This window comes from Fusarium falciforme, chromosome 9, assembly GCF_026873545.1.
Source record: "Fusarium falciforme chromosome 9, complete sequence".
Classification (NCBI taxonomy): domain Eukaryota; kingdom Fungi; phylum Ascomycota; class Sordariomycetes; order Hypocreales; family Nectriaceae; genus Fusarium; species Fusarium falciforme.
The window spans coordinates 2,862,719-2,888,481 of record NC_070552.1 but is presented as its reverse complement, the minus strand read 5'-3'; the positions used below and the strand labels follow the sequence as shown (position 1 = coordinate 2,888,481).

The 25,763-nt window shown below is 53.3% G+C and overlaps 9 protein-coding genes and 1 pseudogene across 10 annotated transcripts, besides 1 other annotated feature; 6 read left to right on the top strand and 4 right to left on the bottom strand.

Annotated features, from left to right (window-relative positions):
• Positions 1 to 54: 54 nt before the first annotated feature.
• NCS54_01178000 (N-acetyltransferase domain-containing protein) lies at positions 55 to 687 on the top strand (the record flags this gene model as incomplete). The annotated part of the gene is made up of 2 exons (XM_053157042.1): positions 55 to 66; positions 115 to 687. The coding sequence occupies 2 exons, from the start codon at positions 55 to 57 to the stop codon at positions 685 to 687; spliced, it is 585 nt and encodes a 194-aa protein (XP_053013017.1).
• A 600-nt stretch (positions 688 to 1,287) lies between these two features.
• NCS54_01177900 (Hypothetical protein) lies at positions 1,288 to 2,771 on the top strand (the record flags this gene model as incomplete). Its single annotated transcript, XM_053157041.1, has 2 exons — positions 1,288 to 1,381; positions 1,429 to 2,771. The coding sequence occupies 2 exons, from the start codon at positions 1,288 to 1,290 to the stop codon at positions 2,769 to 2,771; spliced, it is 1,437 nt and encodes a 478-aa protein (XP_053013016.1).
• Positions 2,772 to 3,380: 609 nt separating this feature from the next.
• On the bottom strand, positions 3,381 to 6,120 carry NCS54_01177800 (Hypothetical protein; the record flags this gene model as incomplete). The annotated part of the gene is made up of 6 exons (XM_053157040.1): positions 3,381 to 3,641; positions 3,694 to 4,869; positions 4,918 to 5,059; positions 5,106 to 5,326; positions 5,373 to 5,648; positions 5,698 to 6,120. The coding sequence occupies 6 exons, from the start codon at positions 6,118 to 6,120 to the stop codon at positions 3,381 to 3,383; spliced, it is 2,499 nt and encodes an 832-aa protein (XP_053013015.1).
• Positions 6,121 to 7,125: 1,005 nt separating this feature from the next.
• Positions 7,126 to 7,734, top strand: NCS54_01177700 (Hypothetical protein; the record flags this gene model as incomplete). The annotated part of the gene is made up of 1 exon (XM_053157039.1): positions 7,126 to 7,734. One exon carries the CDS (start codon positions 7,126 to 7,128, stop codon positions 7,732 to 7,734), a length of 609 nt encoding a protein of 202 aa, XP_053013014.1.
• Positions 7,735 to 7,929: 195 nt separating this feature from the next.
• Positions 7,930 to 8,430, top strand: NCS54_01177600 (Hypothetical protein; the record flags this gene model as incomplete). Its single annotated transcript, XM_053157038.1, has 2 exons — positions 7,930 to 8,072; positions 8,124 to 8,430. Exons 1-2 carry the CDS (start codon positions 7,999 to 8,001, stop codon positions 8,428 to 8,430), a joined length of 381 nt encoding a protein of 126 aa, XP_053013013.1. The 5' UTR covers positions 7,930 to 7,998.
• A 1,889-nt stretch (positions 8,431 to 10,319) lies between these two features.
• Positions 10,320 to 11,470, top strand: NCS54_01177500 (Lipase-3 domain-containing protein; the record flags this gene model as incomplete). Its single annotated transcript, XM_053157037.1, has 3 exons — positions 10,320 to 10,413; positions 10,470 to 10,635; positions 10,684 to 11,470. 3 exons carry the CDS (start codon positions 10,320 to 10,322, stop codon positions 11,468 to 11,470), a joined length of 1,047 nt encoding a protein of 348 aa, XP_053013012.1.
• A 322-nt stretch (positions 11,471 to 11,792) lies between these two features.
• On the bottom strand, positions 11,793 to 13,960 carry NCS54_01177400 (annotated as a pseudogene). Its single transcript has 4 exons — positions 13,920 to 13,960; positions 13,670 to 13,858; positions 13,587 to 13,614; positions 11,793 to 13,538 (listed from the first exon to the last, which is right to left on the bottom strand).
• Positions 11,793 to 13,960: a sequence feature.
• An 821-nt stretch (positions 13,961 to 14,781) lies between these two features.
• Positions 14,782 to 18,082, top strand: NCS54_01177300 (Hypothetical protein; the record flags this gene model as incomplete). The annotated part of the gene is made up of 3 exons (XM_053157036.1): positions 14,782 to 14,839; positions 14,893 to 17,803; positions 17,854 to 18,082. 3 exons carry the CDS (start codon positions 14,782 to 14,784, stop codon positions 18,080 to 18,082), a joined length of 3,198 nt encoding a protein of 1,065 aa, XP_053013011.1.
• A 673-nt stretch (positions 18,083 to 18,755) lies between these two features.
• NCS54_01177200 (Ornithine decarboxylase) lies at positions 18,756 to 20,149 on the bottom strand (the record flags this gene model as incomplete). The annotated part of the gene is made up of 2 exons (XM_053157035.1): positions 18,756 to 19,822; positions 19,870 to 20,149. 2 exons carry the CDS (start codon positions 20,147 to 20,149, stop codon positions 18,756 to 18,758), a joined length of 1,347 nt encoding a protein of 448 aa, XP_053013010.1.
• A 2,420-nt stretch (positions 20,150 to 22,569) lies between these two features.
• Positions 22,570 to 25,637, bottom strand: NCS54_01177100 (Mitochondrial presequence protease; the record flags this gene model as incomplete). Its single annotated transcript, XM_053157034.1, has 2 exons — positions 22,570 to 25,297; positions 25,351 to 25,637. The coding sequence occupies 2 exons, from the start codon at positions 25,635 to 25,637 to the stop codon at positions 22,570 to 22,572; spliced, it is 3,015 nt and encodes a 1,004-aa protein (XP_053013009.1).
• Positions 25,638 to 25,763: the final 126 nt, after the last annotated feature.

Genomic DNA, 25,763 nt, shown 5'->3' with positions numbered 1-25,763 from the left:
GGGGTCCTGCTGGTCCCGTACGAGTCACACCACGTGAGGCAATACCACGCATGGATGCAAGACCCTGTGAGCTTCCTATGACCCAAAAGACTTTACAGGGCTGACACAGGCAAGGACATTCAAGAGGCTACGGCCTCGGAGCCCATGACGCTGGACGAAGAGTACGAGAACCAACAGTCGTGGCGCACTTCTTCAGACAAGCTCACCTTTATCGTGTGCGCGCCGCTTGAAGAGTCTACGTCTGTGGTTAAAGCTGGCACGGCGGATGCAGATGAACTCATGCGAGGCGACATCAACTTTTTTCTACACACCTACGAAGCCTCGGAAGAAGAAGAAGCCCTCGCCCAAGCGCAAAACTGGCTCACAGGCGAAGTAGACGTGATGATAGCCTCCCCGTCACACCGCGGGCGGGGCATGGGTCGGGCCGCTGTACAGGCTCTCCTCACGTACCTCCGCAGACACATGCGAGAGATGCTGGCCGAGTACGGAGGAGGCGAGCTCAAGGGTCTGATGGTCAAGATCAAGGAGAGCAACGCGGGGAGCAGGGCGCTGTTTGACAAGATGGGGTTTGAGCAGAGGGGCGGGGTTAATTACTTTGGCGAGGTGGTCATGGTGAAGGGGTGGGATGATGGAGTTGAGGAGGAGAAGGAGTATGAGGAGCTGGGATATGAGGGTATCGTGGAATAGACTGGGTTCATGTCTTTAGATACAGGTCTTGATCGGAGATGAGCATCTCCGAGGTGAAGTGTCCTGTTATCATCAACTCCATCCTTATCTCATCCATCCTTGGCTCCATCCCCAAAAACCCCCACTCTTGCAAGACCTCGACTCTATCCATCATGGGCGAAAAAGATTCTCAATCTGGAAGCTTTTTCGAGACCGGCACCATCTCCGAGAAAGCCCGGTCCTTGGCGTTCCCAGCCATTCAAGGTTCTCATTCGTCTATGCGGACGTAACACGGCGTTTTTGAAGGCGGGGTTGAAGCTTTTGAGCTAGGATCTTTTGCATGGAGCTTCCCAAACCATGCGATGCGATGGATAGCACAGCAACCGGTCAGACTCTCTCCACACGCATGCCCTTTGGGCATTGGCCACTGCTGATCGAGAAGGGCGTGGGTGATTTACAAGAGATAATCATTAGTCAGTGCTTTTTGGGTTGGAGCTAGGGCATAAGGTTGTGTCCAAGCATAAATATCTAGCTCGTCTTCCCAACCTTCGGTCCGTCGGCTGGTGTTTCTGTGTGTGACCAATGCTCCGAGACCTGTGATACTCTCTCATCTTACCCATCATGTATTCCAAGGCCCTTCCTTTTGGATTGCTCTTTGGCACCGCTGCTGCCGAGACTATCCACGGCGTCGTCGTCTTTAGTCGTCATGGAGATCGTACGTTCAACCTTTCCCTCTCTTACACATAACACTAACACGTATAGGAACCACAAAGTGGTATGGCGCTCAAGCCCTCACCCCCCTCGGCGCCGAGCAAAACTTCCAAGTAGGCAGCGACTATCGAAGCCGCTACCTTTCATCCGAGTCGACTTACCAGATCCTTGGCATCTCAGAGGATGAATACAAGCCTGCACAGGTCTTTGCCAGTGCTCCCGATCAGGGCATCCTCATGAACACGGCCACTGCCTTTTTGCAAGGCCTCTACCCTCCTCTGGCTGATCTTGATCCCGAGATCGCTTCGCAGACGCTCAACAATGGATCTCAGAGTCAGGCGCCTCTTGATGGGTATCAGTATGTTCGACTGCACTCCATCAGCGACAATTCGCCCGATACCATCTGGATCAAGGGTGATGATGCATGCCCCAAGTATGTGAAGGCCTCCAAGGCCTTTATGGACAGCGAGGTATTTGCCCAACGTACGGAGGACACCAAGGAGTTTTACGAAGGTTTCTACGACGTTCTCTCGGACGGAGTGTATAACCTCAAGCCTGAGAACATGACGTACAAGAACGCCTACAACATCTTTGACCTCGTCAACGTCGCTCGCATTCACAACGCTACTTCTCCTGCTCGCAACGTCTCCGACGAGGACCTCTTCCAGCTTCGAACTCTCGCCGACTCTGCAGAGCTCGGCCAGAACTGGAACGCCTCCGACAAGGCCCGAGCCATCGGTGCCGAGACCTTCTCCGGCGCCGTCCTCGCCCAGCTCAACGAGACCGTCACTTCTGAAGGAAAGCTCAAGTTCTCCCTCTTTGCCGGCAGCTACGACACCTTCCTCGCCTTCTTCGGCCTTGCAGGTCTCCTTGACGAAGACCCTGCATTCCACGGTCTTCCTGACTACGCCTCCACCATGGCCTTTGAGCTCTTTACCGAATCCGACGCATCTTCGTTCCCCTCAGACCCTGAGAAGGACCTCCGCGTGCGCTGGCTTTTCCGTAACAGCACCTTTGGCGAGCTCGAGACATTCCCCCTCTTCGGCACAAACGATGACTCCCTCCCCTGGCCAAAGTTTGTCAGTGAGATGGAAGAGCGCGCTATCACTGATGTGGGAGATTGGTGCACCAAGTGCGGAGCCAAGGAAGATTTCTGCGCAGCCTACGAGACAGACGATGATGAATCCGCCGAGACTGAAGATGAAAAGGACGGAGGCAAGGGCGGCATGTCCAACGCCGTTGCTGGTGTCATCGGTGCCATGGTTACCCTCGGTGTTGTTGCTATTGTTGGAGCTATCGCTTTCGTGCTCATGAGGCGAAAGAAGGCTGCTGCTCCTGATGAGAAGAGCAGCGTCAGGAGCGGAAGCACTGATGAGAATGCCGCCAAGGTTTAAGCTATGTAAATTGTGTGTAACGAATCATGAGGAACGGCAAGATTGTACAAGAAGGAACAAGCGTCGTTTATCTATATCCTCTGTAATTGAATAACTATTCCTGAGTAAATCTTCAACCGAAAATGGCTAATGTCTCCTCCTTTTGCAGGGCGGTGTGAGATCTCAATTACCTAAGTATGAAGATGTACAACTCGTATATTTGACAAAGTCTCTTCAATAGACACACAAATGATTGCCTAAGCAAGAAAAAACATGGTCTAAGGGTTCATCAAAGTGCTTCTGTCTGTGAGTGTCGTCTATGGCTGGACCCATCTCATCTTCTTTGTTGTTAGGTACCTACACTGGCACCACTATCAATCTTAAACCTGAGCATCCACAAGCAGTTAAAACCCAGGTTGGGAGAGAAGATAGAGCAAAAGCAATTAAAATATCAAGTACAAATAGGCCCGCCAATCAACAACTGTACAACATGGAGTGAAACATAGTTCGGTAGAGACTGTATTAAGTAGTACCTCCAGACCACCAACATAATCATACAACGCCATATTCGAAATACACAATCATACATACATAGCAAGTCCTCGTGTAACCCAATCCTCATAAAGATCCCTAATACTTCTCCAGACCAGCCGTCTGCTGCCTCGCCCTATCAACAATGGCCAAAGCCCCTCGCAGCCTCTGAATCTCATTCTTAAGCACACTCCGCCTCTCAACAATCCTTTCGTCCTCCCTGCACAGAGCATCCAGCTCCTCCTGGCTCAGTCTGAGGACCCATTCGGTGTTGAGCGCCTTTATCGGACCATTCTTATTGTTAACAAAGCCATTGAAGACTGATTGAGTCCTGTTTCGAATAAAGGCATCCAAGGCGATCTGAAAGGAATAAGGTTAGAAAAATTCCTGGTCAACGGCGAAATAATCATACCTCGTAGTAAACCTTCAAGACGTCGTGGACATCGTTGGCCATGTTCTTCTGGAGGCTCGGGTGCGCAAGTTGAAAGTAGTTGACAAACGCTACAAGCCTCTCAGCCTCGTCTAGATCAGCTGCCTGGGCAGCCCGCATCCCCTGAAAGAACCTTAACTGCCGCCACCCAAGGACCTGCTCGCTGAATCGGGGCGCCGTCGTTTGGAGTTGGTTGCACTTGGTCTCGTTTCCGCACGCCTCCTCGCGATGGGCCTCGGCCGCCTCGTAGGACTCGGTTAAGATTCTCTCCAGGACACTTTCCAGTTCCTTCCGAAGCGTGTTTGACTCGCCATGAGAAGGACAGATAAAGTCTAGGATGGACATGTAGCAGCGCTGAATTGCCTCGCGCACGAGGAACAGGTACCGGTGTGTGATCCTCTCCCACTTCTCCACCTGCATCTGATACATCTTGGGATACACGACCGGGTTGATGATTCCCGGCAGTTGAGCAGCCTGGTATTGGGCGAGTTGCACCTCAATCGCTTTCATGAGATCCCCCGAGTCCTGGACGAAAGAGCAGTTGGGGAACTTCTTTTCCAGGCTAGCAGGCAGCTTGGGAGCCACGTGCGAGGCCGACGATGGCTTCGACTCTTGGCCTAGAGCCTCAGCTATCTTGGAATAAGGATCAACGTCAGCATCTGCAAAGCCCCACTTGCCTCCCTTAGCTCTCATAAAGTCGTCAAAGTTTTGGTCAAGTTCTCTAACTTCCCAGAGCAGTGGTGTGACATCTTCGGGCAGCTCTTCAGGGCGATCCAGTGCCAAATCGGCCATCGCCTTGAACTTGCTGACAGTGCTCATGGCGTACTGTTGCTTGGCGGCGTGGGTGTCTCGAGGTTCACCCAAGCTCTGCTTTTCTGCAACCTTCTGATTCAGCGTCGACTCGATTTCGGCACACAGCTCGGGAAAGCAGTCGCGGATCTTGGAGCTGAGAACATGTCCAAGATACGTCTTCAAAGCGGTAGATCCCAGGCGGTTCTGAGGGGCCCTGTTCCAAGGAGCTGACCTGAATAGACTCTCCTCAGCCGCCTTCAGATCAAATGAGTCCCCGTCCTTGCTAGCACGGTTTCGGACAAGAAACCAGCCTTTGCGGAGATGGCCAGAGTCACTCAAAGAGTCATTGGTGGCAATATTAACAATCTAAGTATCATGTTAGACTGGCCACGCAATCTCTTGGGAGAAACGTACCTCTTTCGCCGCGTCAGGCTCATTCTGAATCATGTCACACTTGGTAAAGACTCCCACAAGACGCTCTTGGTCAGAAACATATTCAGAAGCCAGTGTAAAAGCGTCCTGACGGTAAAAGTCTGTTGGCGCATCCAAAACACAACTAGTTCTGTCAGTCTTGCCCAAGTTCAGAGGTTGGGTCAACCTACATGACAATGTTGTCAGGATTCTTCATGTACTCGATGATCATTTCTTCGACCAGGATTGGATCCTGTTCGTTGACCTTGACAGAGTTCTTGAAGGTTCCAGGAAGGTCGAGAATGCTGAAATAGGACCGGTTTGGCCCAGACAGCTCAATCTTGAAGACTTCAGAGGCAAAGTTCTTGGCACCTCGGCCTGTTCCTGGGGAAATTCCCATACGATCCGAGACCTGCTGCTGTTAGATACCTTTCGCTAGGTTTGATACATCAACATACTTCATCGATAGTTTTGACAAACTCGTCCTTGGTCAAGGTATTTCCTTGGTGCGAGTAGCTGCTGATATCTTCAGAGGCCGGTTTCATGCCAGGAACGTACACATCAGGTGGCTCAATGCTGATGCGGAACGAGTCTTTGCTGCCGGGTCCTGTACGTCTAGAAACGATGCGAGTCGGCCAGCGGGTGCAACAGCCACTGTTGACTGGGAACGGGATGCCGGTCAAGCTTTGCAAGAGTGAAGACTTGCCCGACGATTGACCACCGACAATGACGAGCTGTAATCTGTTAGTTGAGATCTCATCAAATGAAAAGAGTCGGGCATACCTGGGGGGTTCTAAGGCCCCTCGAGCCAAAAGACTGAAGCTTGTCGATGGCGTCAAACAGGATCCTGTTATACGGGTTGTCGAACGGATCCTCGGGCATGATCTCAGCATCGACAGTCTTCCCAGTCTTGACCGGAGTCTCCTCAACCACAGACTTCTTGGGAAAGCTTTTCTGGGACGCAAGAGTCTGAGCGCTTTGCCAGAAGCTACCCTCTTCATCCGAGTCCACTTCGACGTCGACCCTTCCAGGGGTAGACGGAGTCGGAGATCTCACAGAGTTCCCAGACATGCCCCACACGCCAGAGTCAGCGGGGGACTTGCCCAGAAGATATTCGTTGTCCTTGGGATCAAGGTTGTTGGGAGACTTGGCTGCCGCTTGAGGCGGAGTTTGGGGGACAGAGGTGATATCAACTGGACCAGCCATGATGATAGATGAAATGAAGTATCAGTGAGAAAGAGAAAAGGGAAAAGAAAAAAGGCAAGGGAATAAGAGAACAATGAGTAACAAAAGAGATTGAGATGTGTAGGTTTGGATTGATCAAAAGTTGGATTCGCTCGACGTTTTATGTCTTTCCGCCATGATGGTTATCTTACCAGTACAACATCCAAGTCAAGGCTTGGGTTGGATGCTGCCAGGAGCGGGCTATTCCCGCGATGCATCTTGCCATCAGCTTATCCTGCAACTAGGCGCCCGTTGTTGGTTCTGTAAAGGACGGAATCGCGGAATCAACTGAAGTTGAAACGACACCATCACGATCGTGGTGCTGCCACTTGACAAGTTCAAGGGTCGGGTCGAGCCGTCAATAGTAATAGACACAGTCAAAGCCTTGCTCGAAAAGGCATTGCAACTCTGTGTTGGTAGCAGATCTAGCTGAGACGCAACCCAAAACTCGGCCAGCAAGGCGAAGCAAGTGTTGAAACAAAAATAGACTCGGCAAAGTCAAGGTTCAAGGTCGCCTCAGAGAGACCTGCATAAATTGAAACTCGGCCATTGGGGGCTGAAGAAACGGTGTTGGTTGTGCTCGCAGTTCTTCAGGTCTGCAGGGGTTGTTGTCGATCAGACAAATTGATGCAGACGAAAACGGAAGCTGAGAAAACCCTCTGCCTTTGATATCGTATTCCCTTGTAGTGGTGGGTCAATGTCGTGCCGATCTGACGTTGTACTTGTGCGAGATGTCTGCAGTTGTCCGTATCGGCAAGTGAGTCATTGCCGAACACAATAGGAAGATATCTAGAGATCAACATCAGCACAAACACAGCATATAATCCTCTTAAGCGCCTGGCACAAAAGGTGCTGATGCCAGAGATAAGACAACGTGCCTCGAACTAGGCCGCTGTCTCGGTCTCTCTCCCTTGTCCTGAGCCAAGGTATATCTCAACCAACAACCAACACCGGGCGGCTGCTCACCTCTGAGCGACCAATCACACCATGGCGCCCTCTGTCGAGCAACTGCTTAAGGATTACGAATTTGACCCTTCGCTGCTTCAGCGGGTGGCGTTCCGCAGATCAAAGCCTCCGCTGGCCATCGTCGAGCCTGACCCTTCGTGGCCGGCAACTTTTGACCTGCTCAAGGCCCGCATCGAGTCCGCTCTCGGCAGCACAGCTGTCTCTATCAACCATGTCGGATCAACGAGCATCCCAGGTCTTCCGGCCAAAGCCGTCATCGACATCGACTTGGTCGTCAAAGACGTGACAAACGAAGCATCTTACGCGCCAGCCCTCGAAGAAGCAGGCTTCCAGTTCCTTGTACGGGAGCCTCATTGGCACGAGCACCGTTTCTTCTGCGGATACGAGCCCATCTCGACAAACCTGCACGTCTGGGGACCTGAATCGCCCGAGGTTGTAAGACATAAGATCTTTACCGACTGGTTGAGACGCAATGAGGCGGATCGGGAGTTGTATGAGAGGACAAAGAGGGAGGCTGCTGCTGTGAGTGTTGAGAAGGGTGAAGATGTTATGCAGTACAACAGGCGTAAGGAAGACGTGATTCGTGAGATTCTACAGCGGGCATTTAAGGACCTGGGATATACACAGTGATGAAGTAATGATCTTAGAAAGAGGGCATTCAAGAAAGGGATTCATTATGATAAAAAGATCAAGCTGATATCATAGATCCTACATGGAAAGATGAAGCCTTGGGAAATTGAGCCCAAAGTCTAGGGTAGGCTGCCCCACTCGGCAACGGCATCATTCCGAGCTTGGCCCAAAATTTCAACATTCAACTCCAACCTCAACCATCACCACTTCCGCCCCGTCCATTGCATCACCAGCCGCAGTCGTCGCTGCGCGGACTCAATCGCAATGAACACAATGTTCCGCTCAGTCACGCGCCTGGCGCGCCCTGTCCTGGCTTCTCCTCTGGCTCAATCGCCCAGGTAAACGCTCACATCTCCCTCGTTCACCGAACCATCGACTTACCTCTCCAGGACGTTCACGACCCTCGTCCCCCTCCGACCCTCCCTGACCCCCTCCACCGTCCGCCGAACAGTCCTCCCCTCGAGCTTCACCCCCTCGACCGCCGCCTCGGCAGACCTGGTCCCCTCGGGCGCCATCTCAGCTCACCCTGCCATGGGCGACATGCAAATCCGCTGCGGTCCCCGAAACACCATGAACGGCGCCACCCGGCTGGTCCAGAAGCGCAGACACGGATTCCTCTACAGGACGCGAAGCAGGACGGGACGCAAGATCCTCTGGAGGAGGAAGCTCAAGGGCCGCAAACACATTGCTCAATAAGAAAGCTTCGTCTGGGTGGACGGCAGAAACATGTGATGTACGATTACGAAAGGGAATAGAGAGGGTGAGGCTGGGGACAAGCTGTCCACTAGCGAAAAACTCCCCCTCGTGTGATGCCATGTCTGTACAAAACAACACGATAAAGCAAAAAATACCAAAAGAACCCTCTCACATGGTCTGTATTTTTCAGCTCGGGGCTTCAACCCGAGCTGCGTAATCAGGTGTCCAAAAAAACTCTCTCAGCAAGGCGGAAAGGCCGAGCATCCCGCTCACAATTGTCTGAGCGTGGGTTGTACAAGACATACATAACGCTCATTCTCCGCCCGATGCCGGGTAGTTTCTGAGTGGCCGAACAACAAAAAGAGGGGGAAAATGGGATAAGCAGGGCAAACTCAATCCAGCTGAATGCATGTTGTTTCTTCGGGGGAGACCCTCAAAGTAGAAGTCTCGGAGAGACAATGGCCACCTTGTCAACACCATCACGACTGCAGTCAACCCCTCATCACAGGCTTCAGTCAATGTGTAAAAGACTAAGGAAACTCGTCTTGTCCCTCGGCTCGTTGGCAAATGTGGCGCATGCAGGTCCTTTTCTCGCAGATCATCAGGCACACACACGCTTGAGTTCAGCACAATAATAGTATTTTGGCTTATGTGATGCGTCGGCCCGTCTTGCATGAGAAGTAAGATGGTGGGTTAGAGATGGTACGATTGAGAGATGTAATAGGTAGGTGAGATAAAGGCTGATGGACTTAGGGTGGTGTTGATAGAGCCATCGATATAACCATCTCGGACGGAACAAGAGAGAGAATCATCCAATGCTGTCTAGTTTCAACGGTTGAATACCACGTTAGCCTAGCGACTAAAAGATTAGTTTTTACAAAAAGCCCAAGGAAAAAATCAAGGAACCAAACACTTCAACACTTCAACAACTTCCCCGCAAAATACAACCTTGTCCGCAAGTTCATGCCGGCCAAACCACCTCAATCCGAATAGCTCCGGACAATTCTACTTCGGGGAAATGGCCTACCGAGAAAAAAGAGGGGATGTGCTCCGTACGTGCCGTCGCCTCTGTCTGCCTTTCTCTGTCCCGCTCGGCAGTTGCGTCACGTTGAGATGAGCTTGTGCGAAACATGGTTGGCTACAAGACTCCCCTGGGCGGCTATTCAACCCCCCCTGGTCCGCCTTGTCACAGTGACGTGAAGGGGCCAATTTGACTCTGTTTCAACCACTCATTCATCAAACTTGAACCTCTTTCAACCTGTCACTCCACAGGGGGACAAGAGGAAGCCCTGGATTCTGATTCCTCACCCTCAACCAAGATGTGACGACCCTTGTTCCCACCCCGGTTGATCTCTCCGCAAGGCTGCCCACCCCTGGGGGCCTCACGTGGCTCATCGCCATCATCATTACCCATCTGGGAAGCTCGTCCGGTAGGGGTGTGTGTGTGCCCGCGGATTGAGAAGCTATCCACCCACCGCCGTCCGCGGACGGGAAAACATTCACAGGAGAGAGAAAAAAAAAGCCCTCAACCCTTGCCTACCAGGGTGGAAGGGCCAAGAATGCGGGGAGAACAGACGACGAGTTGTCCTCTTGACGGCGGTTAGAGCTGAAAAAGTATGCCTTAGCTTCCTGAGTGGGTTGCTGGCCGTTGATGAGCGGTATGAAGACGATGGTCTACAGCCTGTGGACGAGTATATAAGTTGCCATGGCGTCCCGGTTCATCATGAAGTGCATGAGTTGAGAAGCATCTCGTCATCATCTACTCCCTCCTTCGCCCTGCGCCGGTTGAAGACAGTTCCCTCCAACCCCTTGAGCCGAACTCCTTGTTCCAGCCGTGTATACTGGCCCCGTAGACAACTTCCTCACCTCCAAATCCCCCCTCAGCGAAAATGCGCCTGCTTCCTCTCCTCTCAGTCGTCACTCTCGCTGCGGCGAGCCCTATAGCCTCCGTCCAGGAGTACACTGACGCCTTGGAGAAGAGAGGTAACTACCATTACTCCCCCCAAGACAGACGTCGCCCTGACAAGTCAACTCCACAGCCATCACCGCCTCCCAGCTTGACTATGAAAACTTCAAGTTTTACATCCAGCATGGTGCCGCAGCATACTGCAACTCCGAGACGGCCTATGGCCAAAAAATAACCTGCAGCGACAACGGCTGCAAAGGCGTCGAGGCCAACAACGCAATCATCGTAGCATCCTTCGTGTAAGCTCCTCCCTCCCCTCACGGAACCCTTCAACTGACACGTAGCAGCGGAAAAGGCACGGGTATCGGAGGCTACGTCTCCACTGACAACGTGCGCAAGGAGATTGTCCTCTCGATCCGCGGCAGCAGCAACATCCGCAACTGGCTCACAAACGTCGACTTTGGCCAGTCTAGCTGCTCCTACGTCCGCGACTGCGGAGTCCACACGGGCTTCCGTAATGCCTGGGATGAGATCGCCCAGCGCGCCAGGGACGCCGTCGCCAAGGCCCGCACGATGAACCCGTCCTACAAGGTCATCGCCACAGGCCACTCTCTCGGCGGTGCTGTCGCAACTCTGGGTGCCGCTGACCTGAGGTCCAAGGGAACCGCAGTTGACATCTTCACCTTTGGTGCTCCTCGTGTGGGTAATGCTGAGCTCTCAGCATTCATCACGGCCCAGGCCGGCGGCGAGTTCCGTGTCACTCATGGCCGTGATCCCGTGCCCCGCCTGCCTCCCATCGTCTTTGGCTACAGACATACATCTCCCGAGTACTGGTTGGCTGGCGGCGCATCCACCAAGATCGACTACACCGTCAACGACATCAAGGTCTGTGAAGGCGCCGCCAATCTCGCCTGCAACGGCGGTACACTAGGCCTGGACATCATCGCTCATCTGCGCTACTTCCAGGACACCGATGCCTGCACAGCGGGCGGTATCTCATGGAAGAGAGGGGACAAGGCCAAGCGTGACGAGATCCCCAAGCGCCAGGAGGGCATGACGGATGAGGAGTTGGAGCAGAAGCTCAACGACTATGTTGCTATGGACAAGGAGTACGTGGACAGCCATAAGATCTAGGCCTTGTAAAGAACCTATCCTTGCATGATCTCATAAAGACATGGAGGAATGATGCAAAATAATACAATGATGAATACTTATGACCACCTCGGTCCTGCATCATATGCCTGACTAACATTACGTCTACATGCTAACATCCGAGTCTAAGGCCCAGTCCATCTTTCATACCTACATACATACATACATCGTACAAAAACAACAGGCATCATATTTGACAAATGCCCAAGACCATCCTGTAATCGCTAACTGGATGTGCTGATAACATCCGTTCTACCGGGAACGCCACAACACCAAAACACATCCTTCATGCCGGTACATGCCATCAATGTTCGCCCTCAACAATCATACCCTGCGCGTTGGGGACTCCAACCAGAATGACTCCTCGAGGCACTCTGACGCTCCTCACCTTCATGCATCCAAACACATTCACCTCCCGAATGCTAGGACACGCACGGAAAATGGAACCCAAGATGAAGTCCGTCACCTCTTCGCAGAAGCTGATTTCAAGCTCCTTCAGTTCCGGGTAATGGGCATCCTGGTGGAATACCTCTTCAAAGGCCTCACGTGTGATGTGACGACAGGCATGCACGTTGAGATACTGCAGCTTCTGTCCAGAATGCGCCATTAGGGCTTTAAACCCGTCACTGCATAGCCCAAGTTTGTCTGGGTTCTCTCGCGGCTGGCTCGCATCAAGCTGTCGGCACTTCTGGAAATCCACGTAGTGGAGAGGCGGGTTGGCCCAGTCAGTGAACAAGTCAACGAAGCCAAAGTCTGTCATTTCCTCACTGTCTGTGATGCGAAGCTTGGTGAGCGATCGGCAGTGTTGGTGGATGGCCCGTAGCAAACCATCATCGACTCCAGGAACCACCTTGAGCGATAGGGTACGAAGGTTCGCGCCAAGCTTCGAGACGAGTTCGTTGTATGCCGACGTGTGGGTCTTGTTCTGTAGCTGAAGGCCGACATGTTCAAGTGTGGATATCTCTCCAATGGCCTTGACGCCAACATCGGTAAACTTTTGGTTGTTCTCAACCTTGAGACGCTTCAGGTTGGGACAGCTTTCCTTCAGCACGACCATGGTGTCGTCACCAAAATGTTTGTCGGTATAGTAGACTTGCAGGGCTCTCAGCGTTTCACCCTTGGCGCGCAGAAACTCGTGCCACTTGTCTTCGCTCAAGAGGTTTGCTCCGTGGAGGTAAAAAGATTCGAGAGCGATATCGCGAGACAAGAGGTAGTCCATAACCTCATCCTTGAACTGGATGCCGCATCGAATCTTGAGGTGTCGCAGCTGCTGGGCGACCTGAAAGATGCCAATGTACTCTTGCTCACCGAGTCTTGCGCCATCGTAAATGTGCACGCTCTCCGTGTTGGGCTGAACAAAGAGAGGGAGAGTCTCTGGCTTGAGCAGGCGTCTCTTGGAAAACATTCGCGCAATCTTGTCGATCAAGTGGTCGGGAAGGTCTCCAAGACTGTCCGCGAGGTCGACATTCTTGGCCAAGGTTTGAACACAGAGCGTCGCCAAACTCTTGGTGCCAAAATCGCCGTCGAGAATTCGGCTCTGGATTGCACGGCGTCTTCCGACACCGCTGGCGCCTGTCTGCTTCTTCGGCTTCTTCTTAGGTTGATCCTGGCGTTCCTTGGCTACCTCTCTGCCACAAGGGGCACACAAGAGGCCGCCGTTGGGGCCAGCAACCGAGTAAGGGGTGACAGTAAAGCGCTTCTCGCAGATCTCGCAGTTTTCCATCTGGCCGGGAAGAGGAGCCGATGTCTGTTCGAAGATGGCCCGGGCGAGTTCATCATCATCGGAAGCGTCGACTCTCTTCTTGCGTCTCTTGAAGGCTTTGCTTTCCTTGATCTTTTGGATCTTCTTTTCTTCCTCCCTCTTCCGCTTCGTAGCCTGTTCAGCGGTGGCGTTCCGACCTGAGCGTCGCCGAGTGCTAGCAGAAAGAGGGGCCGATGAAGATTCGCCATCTTCATCCTCATCTCCATTCTGCGCGTTGTTGCTGGCCGCTGCTTGTCGTCGACGAGCATCAGCATCTGCACGAATCTGATTTGCAGAAATGTTGTGCGACTAAGGCAGGTTAGCATGTCAGGTAGACGACCATCGCTACGAACTTACGGCAAGGAAATCAGTCAGCGCAGATTGGCTGTTAAAATGTTAGCAGATGTACTTGGGTAAACGGTGCCGCTGGAGAGACTCACGGCCCGTATACAGCACGGTTCGCTCTGGCAGGCCGAGCTTGGGCAGTTGGTTGAGTCTGGTTGACCTGTCCGAATTGACCAGCCTGTCCATTTTGGCCATTCTGGCCAGCTTGACCATTCTGCGCAGCCTGGCCAGCCGGAGCAGTTTGGCCATTTTGATTGTTGGCCTGGGTCTGCCTGGGCCGCGCCCTGCGAATGGCATTAGTACGTCGCAATATTTCGACTCGAGAGGGACCAGGGGTGAGCTTACATGATAAAGGCAACGGGTCGTCCGGCAAAGAAAATGTCGATTCTGGCACAAAAATAGCACTCAGTCTCCGGCGACAAAGATCCAGCTCCTGATATCAAAGGCCGATGTCAAAGGGGATGGGAAAATCGAGCCTTGATTAGAGTTGGCGCAGGAGACAAAGCTGCCTAGACGAGTGGCGTTCCTCTTGCACAGGCGCGAGTACGTCTTCGCGGAATTGGCACGGTGTCAGGTGACCTGAGCGATGATGAATGGCTTGGATCAAGGCAGCGGAGGGGCACCGGCTGCAATTAAAATGCAGCTCCCCGCGCACGTGACTTCGCGTTATCAATTCTCTCGACACTGTGAGACCGTGAATTGGAAGTTGGAAGGTGCGCCCCCAGAAAAAAGGAGCTGGCCCAGTGGCAACTCCTCCGATCAGCTCCCGTTCTTTATTTTCCTTGCACCATCATTTGACCATCGAGGCTGCAGTGAAAAGGGGCATCTTCCCATTCACGCATGAGCGGGTGAATTTCGTTTGTTATGGTGTTTGCTTTCTCTTCCCATTTCCCACTCCCGTCATCGTTTGTCCTTTGCGCACCGCACTCTTCCCTGCTGCATCTCCGACCAGCATTAGTGCGAACAGACAGGGATTCATCCACCACCACCAGCTCTCTCCCGTCAGCAGCACCTCACCTTCAACTCCTTTGTTCATTGAAGGGAAACACTCTCTGCAGCTTTTGTCAAGATTCTCCCTCTTTTCCCTTCTCCTAGCGTTTTCGCTGGTCATCTTGACGCTGGTCGGCGGCACTCTGAGAAGGAACCCTGCTGGTTCGCCATCCTGCACATCGACCTCTTAACCAGCTGAATCAACCTCGTCGGCAAGATGCCTCGAGGTCGCTCATCCACTCGGGGTACGCCCGCTGCCTCCGAAATGGCAAACAGTAAGCTTCTGCTCTATTCCTCTGTATGTTTTGCAGTTATTAACAATATTTAGTCTCTCGAGAAGCATCTACTGCATCAGTCCGGATCACTCGCGCTGCGACTAGAAGTCAGGCTGCCTCATCCGCCTCAACTCCAGTTCAAGGCGCAGAGCTTCAGGCGGAAGCCCCGTCGGTTCCACGTCCCAGAGGCCGGCCAAGGAAGAGCGCACCTGTAATCGAGATAGCATCGTCAACTGCCGAATCTTCTGCCTTGGATGTCGCCCCTCCTAAGAAGAGACGTGGTCGCCCAAGTAAGGCTTTTATCGAGATTGAATCCACCTCGTCAGCCCCAACGCCTCAAGATGGCACTTCTGAGAGTGGCTACTCCACCCCTGCCACAAGCAAAGGCCCAACTCCTACTGCCACGGATTCTTTCAAGTCCACCTCGAGCCGCTTTCAAGTTGTTGTCCCCGGCCCTTCTCGACTTTCTGGTCAAGACCGCGAGCGAGCATCGCGAAACAGCATTTACTCGATGAAGTCAGGCACCAAGGACAATCGAATCATTCTAGACTCCGATGATGAGGATTTCCCAGACAACTCTAGAGACGCTCAGCTCGCTCGTCGTCTTCAGCAGGAAGATATGGCCCAGTACACCACTTCGTCTCTCCCACGTCGGAGCACACGAACCATTGAACCTGTTAGCCTAGTTGCCTCATCAGCTCCCCAGAAGGCACCAGCCAAGCGTGGCAGAAGCTCCACCAACTCCGCTCCCAAAAGCAGCCGTCCATCAAAGAAGAGCAAAGTCATCCCTGACTCTGACGAAGGCGAATCCGATATCAACATGGATGCGGAGATTGCAGCGGCTGCTGGCCTCAGCTCGGACGATGAGTATGCTCTGGGCTTGAAATCGGATGGCGATGCGTCTTTCGCGGATCTCGACGATGCTAGTGACAGAGAGGAGGCTGCAGACCTCTCTAGCGAAGATGATTTCGTCCCGGTCTCACGACGCCGTCAAGCCCGTGCCCCTCCCCGAAGACTGGCTCCAGCCACAGCCCCGGCCCCGGCCTCGACCTTGGCCCCACAGCCTGCGCAGGCAGCTCCGGCCAACCCCATCATGATCGACAGCGATTTTGACGCGACGGATTCTGTTAGTGGCTTTAGTATTAGTGATACTGACGAGGATCCTAACGACATCAATGCCACGAATGCGGCGGCACTTCAATCCATCTCCAGATCGCGTCGTGCTTACAGAGCCACGGGAAGTAGCCGACGTCTTAAGAAGGAGCGAGATCGTCTGGAAACCCACCATCCAGAGATCAAGACGATGTGGCAGGAGCTGGAGAACATGCCTGTCCTCAAGGCTGGAAAGGCACCTCAGCCACAAACCATCTCACGCCAGCTCAAGCCATTCCAACTTGAAGGTCTCGCCTGGATGATGGAAATGGAAAAGACGGAGTGGAAGGGAGGTTTGCTTGGTGATGAGATGGGTCTAGGCAAGACCATCCAGGCCGTCTCCCTGATCATGTCGGATTATCCCGCCAAGCAACCTACTCTGGTCCTCGTCCCTCCCGTTGCTTTGATGCAATGGCAGCAGGAGATCAAGTCGTACACAGACGGCACACTAAAGACGTTTGTCTTTCACGGCACAAACCAAAAGTCTAAGAAAATGACTGTCAAGGATCTCAAGGCATACGATGTTATCATGATGTCGTACAACAGTCTCGAATCCATGTATCGCAAACAGGTGAAGGGGTTCAAGCGTAAGCATGAAATACACAAGGAGGACAGTGTGATTCACAGGATCAACTTTCATCGCATCATCTTGGATGAGGCACACTGCATCAAGACGCGAACTACAATGACGGCCAAAGCATGCTTCGCCTTGAAGACGACGTATCGCTGGTGCCTGTCTGGTACACCGCTTCAGAACCGAATCGGAGAACTCTTCTCTCTGGTTCGATTCCTCAACATCCGTCCCTTTGCATCCTACCTATGCAAGCAATGCCCTTGCTCGACTCTCGAATGGTCCATGGATTCGGATAGTCGCTGCTCTCAGTGTAAGCACGCTGGAATGCAGCACGTATCTGTCTTCAACCAAGAGCTGCTGAACCCAATTCAAAAGTACGGCAACATTGGACCTGGTCGAGAAGCCTTTAGCAAACTTCGTCTGATGACTGACCGCATCATGCTCCGTCGTCTCAAGAAGGACCACACCAATTCGATGGAGCTTCCTGTCAAGGAGATCTATGTCGACCGACAGTTCTTTGGAGAGGAGGAGAATGACTTTGCCAACAGCATCATGACCAACGGCCAACGCAAGTTTGACACCTACGTCGCCCAGGGTGTTCTCCTCAACAACTACGCCAACATCTTTGGTCTCATTATGCAGATGCGACAGGTTGCCGACCACCCTGACCTGATTCTGAAGAAGGATGCCGAAGGAGGTCAGAACGTGCTGATCTGCTGTATCTGCGATGAGCCAGCTGAAGACACGGTGCGTAGTCGGTGCAAGCATGACTTTTGCAGAGCCTGCGTCAGTAGCTATGTCCGCTCTACTGCTGAGCCTGATTGCCCTCGTTGCCACATCTCGCTGTCGATCGACCTCGAGCAACCCGAGATCGAGCAGGACGAGGCTCTTGTCAAGAAGAACTCGATTATCAACAGGATCAAGATGGAGAACTGGACTTCGTCGTCCAAGATTGAACTTCTCGTCCATGAGCTGCACAAGCTCCGCTCTGACAATGCCTCGCACAAGTCCATCATTTTCTCGCAATTCACCACGATGCTCCAGCTCATTGAGTGGCGTCTTCGACGTGCTGGAATCACTACAGTGATGCTGGACGGAAGCATGACGCCTGCTCAGCGCCAGGCATCCATTGAGCACTTCATGAACAATGTGGATGTCGAGTGCTTCCTCGTCTCTCTCAAGGCTGGTGGAGTGGCGCTGAACCTCACTGAGGCTTCGCGAGTCTTTATTGTCGATCCGTAAGTATCTCGCCCTGATTGCTGTCCAAATAGCCTGCTGACCTCTGCAGATGGTGGAACCCTGCCGCCGAGTGGCAGTCTGCCGACCGATGCCACCGTATCGGACAGACTCGACCTTGTACCATCACACGCCTGTGCATCGAAGATTCGGTCGAGAGCCGAATGGTGCTGATCCAGGAAAAGAAGACGAGCATGATCCACTCGACAGTCAATGCTGACGACAAGGCGATGGACTCTCTCAGCCCTCAGGACATGCAGTTCCTGTTCCGCGGCACCTAAGCGATTCGATGACTACAGAATGGCTCGATTTCTGTGCCTCTCTTGGAAGGGGATACTGATGAGGCTTTGATTTTCACTTGAGTCAAGTTTAAGGACTTGAGGAATCTTCGGGACGATTACGATCTTGTAATGTGAGTGGCATTTTAGCCACTGGAACGGGCATGGAGTCGGGGAGTTGAGCGCAAGAGGATTTTGCCTTTGCTACTTCAACGCGGCATGAGGGTATTTTTTTTTTTTTTTTTTTTTTTTGGAGTTATGGGGGCACATGTATGAGTTTAGTGAAAGGATTACGGAACGATCCAGGGACGAAGGAACTGTCTTGCGTGATGCGATACGGATGGGATCTTGCCCCTTATTAGATGGTACGGCTTGTTACACGACATCAAGGATGTTGCACGGCTGGACAAGACAAAATGAGGCGATAGGCAACTGATACGTGTATTATATCAAGATGCTGTCTGATAAACTGATGCGTTCTTGATCTCTAGCTCTGGTGGCATGCAGCCACTCTGCACTGCAACTCTGCTTCACATGAGTGAAGGACAAAAAAAGCGTCGACAAAATGCCCTCCCGAGACAAACGGGAGTAAGAATGAAACATGTGTCTAGGGAGCAATTCAAGCTTGCACTCAAATCAGAACGCCTAGATTTCCGTTCTACTGCCATACAACAGATCACAGGCCGAGAAGGGCCTTGGCACCCGGCTCGCTGCAGACGTAAATGACGTCGTGAGCGTTGGAGAAGCCATTGAACTGAGTGGCAGAGCACTTGGTGTATGCGCCCATGTCCTCAAAGTAGAGCCAGTCGCCGACATCAAGGATGGGATCGAAGCGGATGCTCTCGGTGACGCGGTCGATGCCGTCGCAGGTCGGGCCCCAGATGGAGTACTCGACACCCTCACCGGTGGGAACTGGGTGAGCAGAGGGGGTCTCGTAGAGGGTCTTGCCAGAGGCTCGGAGGATCTTTGCGACGGGGGTCTGGTGATCGAAGACGATGTTGGAAAAGTTGCCGTAGACGCCGTCATTGACATAGACCATGTATCCCTTGCCGTCGAGTGTGGGGTCCTCGACAGTTCGTCGAGCGATGATGTTGCAGGCAATGGTGAAGGCCGTGGCGACGTAGTAGCGGCCAGGCTCGGCCATGATGTCGACTCCGCAACCGGGAGGGAAGAACTCGTCTAGGGCTTCACGGAGGACCTCGGCCATGGTCTCAAAGGTGTCGCCGGAGAAGCCACCTCCAACATCGAGGGTTCGCATGTCGAAGCCAAGCTCGCGGGCCTGCTGAAAGACGGTGTGGGCGTCGCGAACGGCCTTGTAGAAGGCCAGGGGGTCAGAGGCTCCGGAGCCGACGTGGAAGCTGACACCGACAACGTTGAGACCGAGGTGCTTGGCGAGAGCCAGCAGGCCCTCGGCGGTCTCCATGGCGGCACCAAACTTCATGCTGAAACGGCACATGCTCTCGCTATCGTCGGTCATGATGCGGAGGAAGAGCTCGGCCCCGGGGTAGAGCTTGGCGATCTTGTAGAGCTCATCGGAGTTGTCAAAGGTCATCTGCTTGACGCCAGCAGTCTTGACGTAACGGACGTACGAGTTGGTCTTGCAAGGCTGGGCGTAGATGATGCGGTCAGGGCTAAGTCCCAGGGAAAGGACCTGCTCGATCTCGGCCTTGGAGGCGCAATCGAAGCCGGTGCCGAGCTCAGCGAGGAGCTTGATGATCTGGGTGTCGGGGTTGCACTTGACGGCTGCACAAGTTAGCAGTGTTTGTATACCTGACAAAACCTTGACTCACCATAGAAGGGGCGGACGCGGGGCAGGTTCTTCTTCCAGCGAAGGTGCTGGCGGTAGACCTCGCCGAGGTCCGCGACGAAGAAGGTGTCTTCATCGCCAGGGTCGCACATCTCATGGTCGATGGTCTCCACACGCTGGTGGAGAGCCTCGCCAATAAGCTGCTTTGGGGTAATCACGTCATGTTGCTCAAGAGGTTCCTGGTAGATGGGTCTCTTTAATGCGATATGAGGGTGATTGACATTGTGGTTGTAGGTGTCGAGGACAGCCGTTGCCATAACCATATCCCAAACAGTAGTCTGCGACTGGGGTGGGATTGAAGAGAGGGTGTTGAGTGGTTGGGTCGCACGAGAAACGTTTGTGTTCCTCGAGGATTGAGAGTAATGTAGCTTAACCGTGGGGGGTAGAGCTGGTGTTAGGGCGGTCGAGAGCGGTAGCAGACTGATCCCTCAGTGATCTGGCGAGGCCTCCTCGACTCTTCCTCGGTGAGAGGAAGAACCTCCGGAATCCTCCTATGCGGCAGCTGGTGGTCGTCCAAGGACGGCGGGGGAGTTCTTTCGGGTCGGGGGTTTGTGTCCAAGACGAAAAGGTCGAGGAGCTTAGGCGTCGATTCCGGCAGCAGCAGGAGGAGGGATGACGTTGATGATGTGGGAAGGCTTGCGGAGGCTGAAATCTTTGTCACTGACGAAGCTCACGGCCGGAGGAGCCGTGGTGGGATCGGTGCCTTTGAGGAGACCAAAGGCGAGTCGATGGGTTTGGTTAAAAGAGCTTGGAGGGGGAGCTCTTGCGGGCGCGTTGGGGGCTTGTAAGCGAGGTGTTGTTGATGTGATGGTGGATTGGTGTTTTGATGTTTGCAGACGAGGCAAGCAAGTGAGTAAGATAGAAGGAGTAAAAAAGTCGAAAGGAGGACGAGGCTTTTTATTCTCGATCAAGAGGAGGTGAGAGAAGGAAGGGGAAGGGGGGTCCAATCCCAAAAAAGAAGTCGACAGGTTTTCCAAACAGAGGAAAAGTCCAAAAGTCTGGGCCTGAAATTATGCGGGTTTGAGTGGTTGGTTGGTTGGTTGAAAAAAAAAAGGTGGAGGAGAAATTTCTGACCTGTGACGTTGGGTTTGGAGGGGTAGGCACACAAGAGACAAGGAAGGAGCTGCCGCCCGTCATGTTCCCCACTTTAAGGTTTGGGAACGCCAGGAACTCGGTGGCGCAGCAGTATCAGAAGCAGTACACGCAATTGAACTCTACCTGTAATGCTCATGAAATTGAATTGATCAAGGACGTATTCATTAACAGGTAGATACACTGCTCTCAGTTACAATCTTCATGCTTCCTATACCCTTTGCTCCCGATGCTCCTCAACTGGCGGTGATCGAACCAGACTAGAAAATCGAACCAATTCCACTTCTTCTTCCCCGGCAGCTCATCCCGTTGGTCCCTCTCTTCTCCGATGTGGCGCATGCACGCACGCACATTTGTCCATCCATTCGGGAGAAGAAATAAACAGGGCACACAAGAAAAATGCAGCCACTGCGGAAAAGTACGTACCAGTCAGTCAGTGGCCATGTGTGGTCGTAATCATGACTCTTCTCACCGACAGACACCGAAACCCTGCCCTGTCGATCCCCCGTCGATGTACTCGGTAGACGTCACGACATTTTCGCTCCTAGATTCTATAGCTAGAGACTATGTACCTACGACCCAATTGATAATTCCCGCAACATGAAGCATAGCCTGGATAGACACCGACACATACGATGCCTCGTATAATCAGGCTTCCATCAACAATCAAGTACGTAAGAAATCTGATGCTTTCAAAAGGGTCAGCTCGACTTCCGCATTGAGCTAGCTCCCTCAGAAGAGCTCCATCTCGTCCTACATAGAACTCGGCCCGTCGGGCATCCATGCCTAACCCCAGCTCCAGAGAAAGCTTGCTTGACGGGCATGCAATTCAATTTCCCAGCTTCTCTCCTATATTTACCGATGCCCTGGTTGTTTCTGCCTTAAAATCCCTCTCCTTGAACCTGTCGTCGAATCGGCTCGGCTCCCGTGCCTTGCATCCTCCTCCATACAAATCAGGCACAACCAATGTGACAACTCCCCTGGATCCCCAGGTCAAACACCATATAAATGTCTATGTGCATGTACTCCGCTCTTTAGTCCAGCAATATCCATCGCTCAGGGACTCCGGCTCTGATAGAACGAGCTTTGACTCTCTCCCATTTCTCGACCAGGCACCTGTTGCTTCACCCACAATTCTCATGCCGCTGCCAACCGCTCATCCACTGGAACCACTCACGCTTGGTGCTTTCGCTCCTCAGCCGAGAGGGTTCTCACGTGTCTGGTCAGCAGAGGTAGAGAAGAGTGAATACCGCAACAGGTGTCCGGAAGAGACAGAGAGAGATATGTCTTTCATCTTGCGTTGCTCTGTGGTCTCTGTGCCATTGAAAGGGCCCAGAGATGTATCGTATCTGAACGCGTGAACAAAAAAGTGTCGATGAAGCGTCAATGCCTCGCGTCAAGCGTTGCCCGAATGTGTCAGTTGAGAAGGGTCGTCTATAATCTTGTGTCTGTAATGTACACTTCATCGTACAGTCATAGCCGCAGCCACTGCGTCTGCCCCGGATGGTCAGCCATATCTCGGCCACCCATCCTCCATGTCATGCCTGTCATGTCTGTCATACCCCGGTTAGCTTCTATAACAATCCTCCTTTTACTCGGCGCCCTTGACGTCCATCTCGCGGATCTTCCACTCGCCGTCAACCCATGACTGCTTCTCTCCCAGGAAAGAAACCCTCTCCTCGCCCTTGGCCATGGCATCAACCAGGTACCGTTGCGCCACATCGCGCACCTGGTCCTTGGTCACGTCTAGGAGCTGCACGCGCTTCGCCTGCTTCATCTCCTCAGTAATACCCGACAGGAACCGCCCCATGCCCTCCTGATTCACCGACTTGGGAGCATCAACTCCCTGGAACACGGAAATCTTGGCCTCCTCCAGGTCCCGGTCTGACCACTTCTTGTCAACCGCCCACTGACCCGCATTGCGCATAATGCTCAGGGTGTTTTGGGGGTTGGGGTCGCGGTAAGAGTAGAAGCCGAACACACCATCCAGGGGTCGAGAGTAGGCACCTCCGCCGTAAGCGCCGCCCTTTTCACGGATCTCGTGGTGCAAGTGCTTGTGCGTAAGAAGCTGTGACAGGATCTGCAGCGGTGCGCCGTCCGCAGCCGTGTAAGAGGTCGTGGGCACCGACAGACCACCATAGTAGACCTGGTAAGGCAGAGGGAAGAATGTCTTGCTATCCCGAGGCAGCTGTCGGGGAGACGGGTTCTTCAATCCGAGCGGAGCATGCGAAAGACCACCCATAAACTTCTGCAGCGAGGCGCCATTGTCGGCCACACTCTCGGATCCGCATGTGATGGCTGTGCGAATGTTGCCGCCGGCCAGCGCAAAGTTCTGGATCTGCTTCAACTTGGCAATCACATCCTCCAGCTTATCCGACTCTGGCCGGCTGGCCAGAGAAGTCACCAGCTGAACCTGCGACAGACCCGACACCTGTTGCCTCAACCACGCGCTCCGGGTGAGGCCTGCTTCCGAACTGCCCATAGCGAACCGGTGACCAGTAGAGGCAATGTCATTGACCACACCATCGGCAGACGCTTGAAGAAGCTGTCGAATTCGAAGCGCTGCCTCAGGGCTGTCAAAGTCGGTTCCGAGGACGAGCTTTTGGATGATGTCAAACATGACAGGAACGTTGCGGTCCAACGCCATACCGGTGAAGATCAGGCCTTCACTGGCGGCGTGGAAGTCGGTCGGGGAGGGCGTGCAGTGGTATCCCACTGAGACACCACCAGTCTTGAGTTTGATGAGATCCTCAAGCTGCTCCATAGTCATGTCCTTGGTACCAAGGCGCATGATGCTGTCGGTGAATAGGGGAACGAGCTCACGCAGCTCGTCTGGCAGGTTCTCCAACGTGTTGATGGCCCGGAAGTAGGTCAAACCATTTGTTGGGGCCTCGTGCCACTGGATCTTGACTCCGTTGGCGTTCTCGTCCCGAACCACGACAGGCTCCTTGCTGCGAGGGATATCCTTGACGTGAACGGTCGGCAGGCAGCTCAGGTCTTCTGTGTTGGTCTTGTTCTGCTCAACCAGAAGATCTTGCTCTTGCTTCTCGAAGTGCTTGCGGGCATTCTCCTCGCCACCCGCCTCCTTGATCGCCGCCTGGATCTTATCCGCTAACCGCTCTTGCTCCTCCTTGACCAGGTCCTCGCCATAAGTCACTGATGGAGCCATGGTGAATGTGAGGGCATTGTCGTTAAGCAGGTACTTATCAATCAAACCCTCTAGATAGTTGCCTTCGGCGAGCTTAGCCTGGAAAGCCGTGATGGTATCGTTCCAAGCCAGGTTGTCAAAGGGATCAACGCCGTTAAACCACTTGGGCTTCAGGCGGTTGAGCATGGAAAATCCAAAGTTGGCAGTTTTGTGCTTGAGCGCCAACTCCAGCTGGTGCAGCGAACCGTCAATCTTGGTCTGCTCGAAGCCCTTGTCACGGGCGTCCCGAAGAATTTGCTGGACCTTCTTCTTGAGCTTGGGCACATCGGCCTCTTGGACACCTGTAAGACCGATAGAGAAAATTCCTCGCCTGGCAGAGCTGTCGTATCCAGCGTTGGGGCTCCAGTCAGCGCCCATACCAGCCTCGATTAGGCCGCGGTAAAGAGGAGAGCCATAGCCGTCCATGAGCAAAGTAGACAGGAGGGCAATAGAGAATGACTCGAGAACGTCGCTAGTATCGCCCATTACCCATGAAACTGAAGTCTTGAACTGACGGTCGGCATCCACCAGAGGATCCAAGGGTCCATACAGGGTCACATCCTGAGGACCGTCCAGCTTGATGGGCTCACGGATCTCCTTGTCTCCCTGGATCTTCTCGAATGCTTGGAGCTGAGCGTCAACCTGTTGCAGGTGATCCACCAGAGGCATATCACCATAAGTAAACACCTTGGCGTTGCTAGGGTGGTAGTGCTCGGCATGGAACTTCTGCAGCTGCTCGTAAGTAAGATCAGTGATCTTCTGAGGGTCGCCACCCGAGTTGTTGATATCAGGGAAGATGTGATCGTGAAAGCGGATGTAGTAGAGGTATCCGGCATCCGACATCTGGCCCTTCATCTCGTTGTAGACGACACCCTTAAACACCAACTTCTTGCTAGCTTCATCCTCGGCGAGCGGGTTCTCAGGGCCAATTCGCCAGCCCTCCTGAGTAAAATCGGACTGCTTGAGCAGCGGGTGCAACGTAGCATCGAGGTACACCGACATGAGGTTCTTGAAATCCTGCGCGTTGGTTGTGGCGAAGGGGTAGAAGGTGTGGTCCGAAGCCGTGAAAGCGTTCATAAAGTTTGATAGCGTTCGTGGTAGCATCTTGAAGAAGGGGTCGCGGATAGGGTATCTAGATCTTGTCAGCCACTGCCATCTTGCTGGCAGGAGTCAGGGTAGCCATACTTGTTGCTACCACACAGCGTCGTATGCTCAAGGATGTGCGGCACTCCCGTGTCGTCCGGAGGGTTCGTCTTGAAGCCGATCGAGAAGACATTGTTGCTGTCGTCGCGTGCAATGTGCAAGTAATCGGCGCCAGTCTTGTCGTGTTGCAGATGCAGAGCCGTCAACTCAAGTTCCGGCACATGCTTGGATCGCACGAGGGTGAAGCCATGAAGCTTCTCGCCAGGCTTTGGGAACTGCGACAGCTCCGTCACGGCCTTGCGAGCGCCGGCCGCAGCGTTGCGAAGCATTGTGGCTAGGGGGGAAATTAAAAAAGAGAATGAAGAAGAAAGAGACGAGATCTAATAATACATATAACAATCAAGTTAGCGTACAGATCCAGGCGAGATCCGACAACAAGGACCCGACGTCTAGTG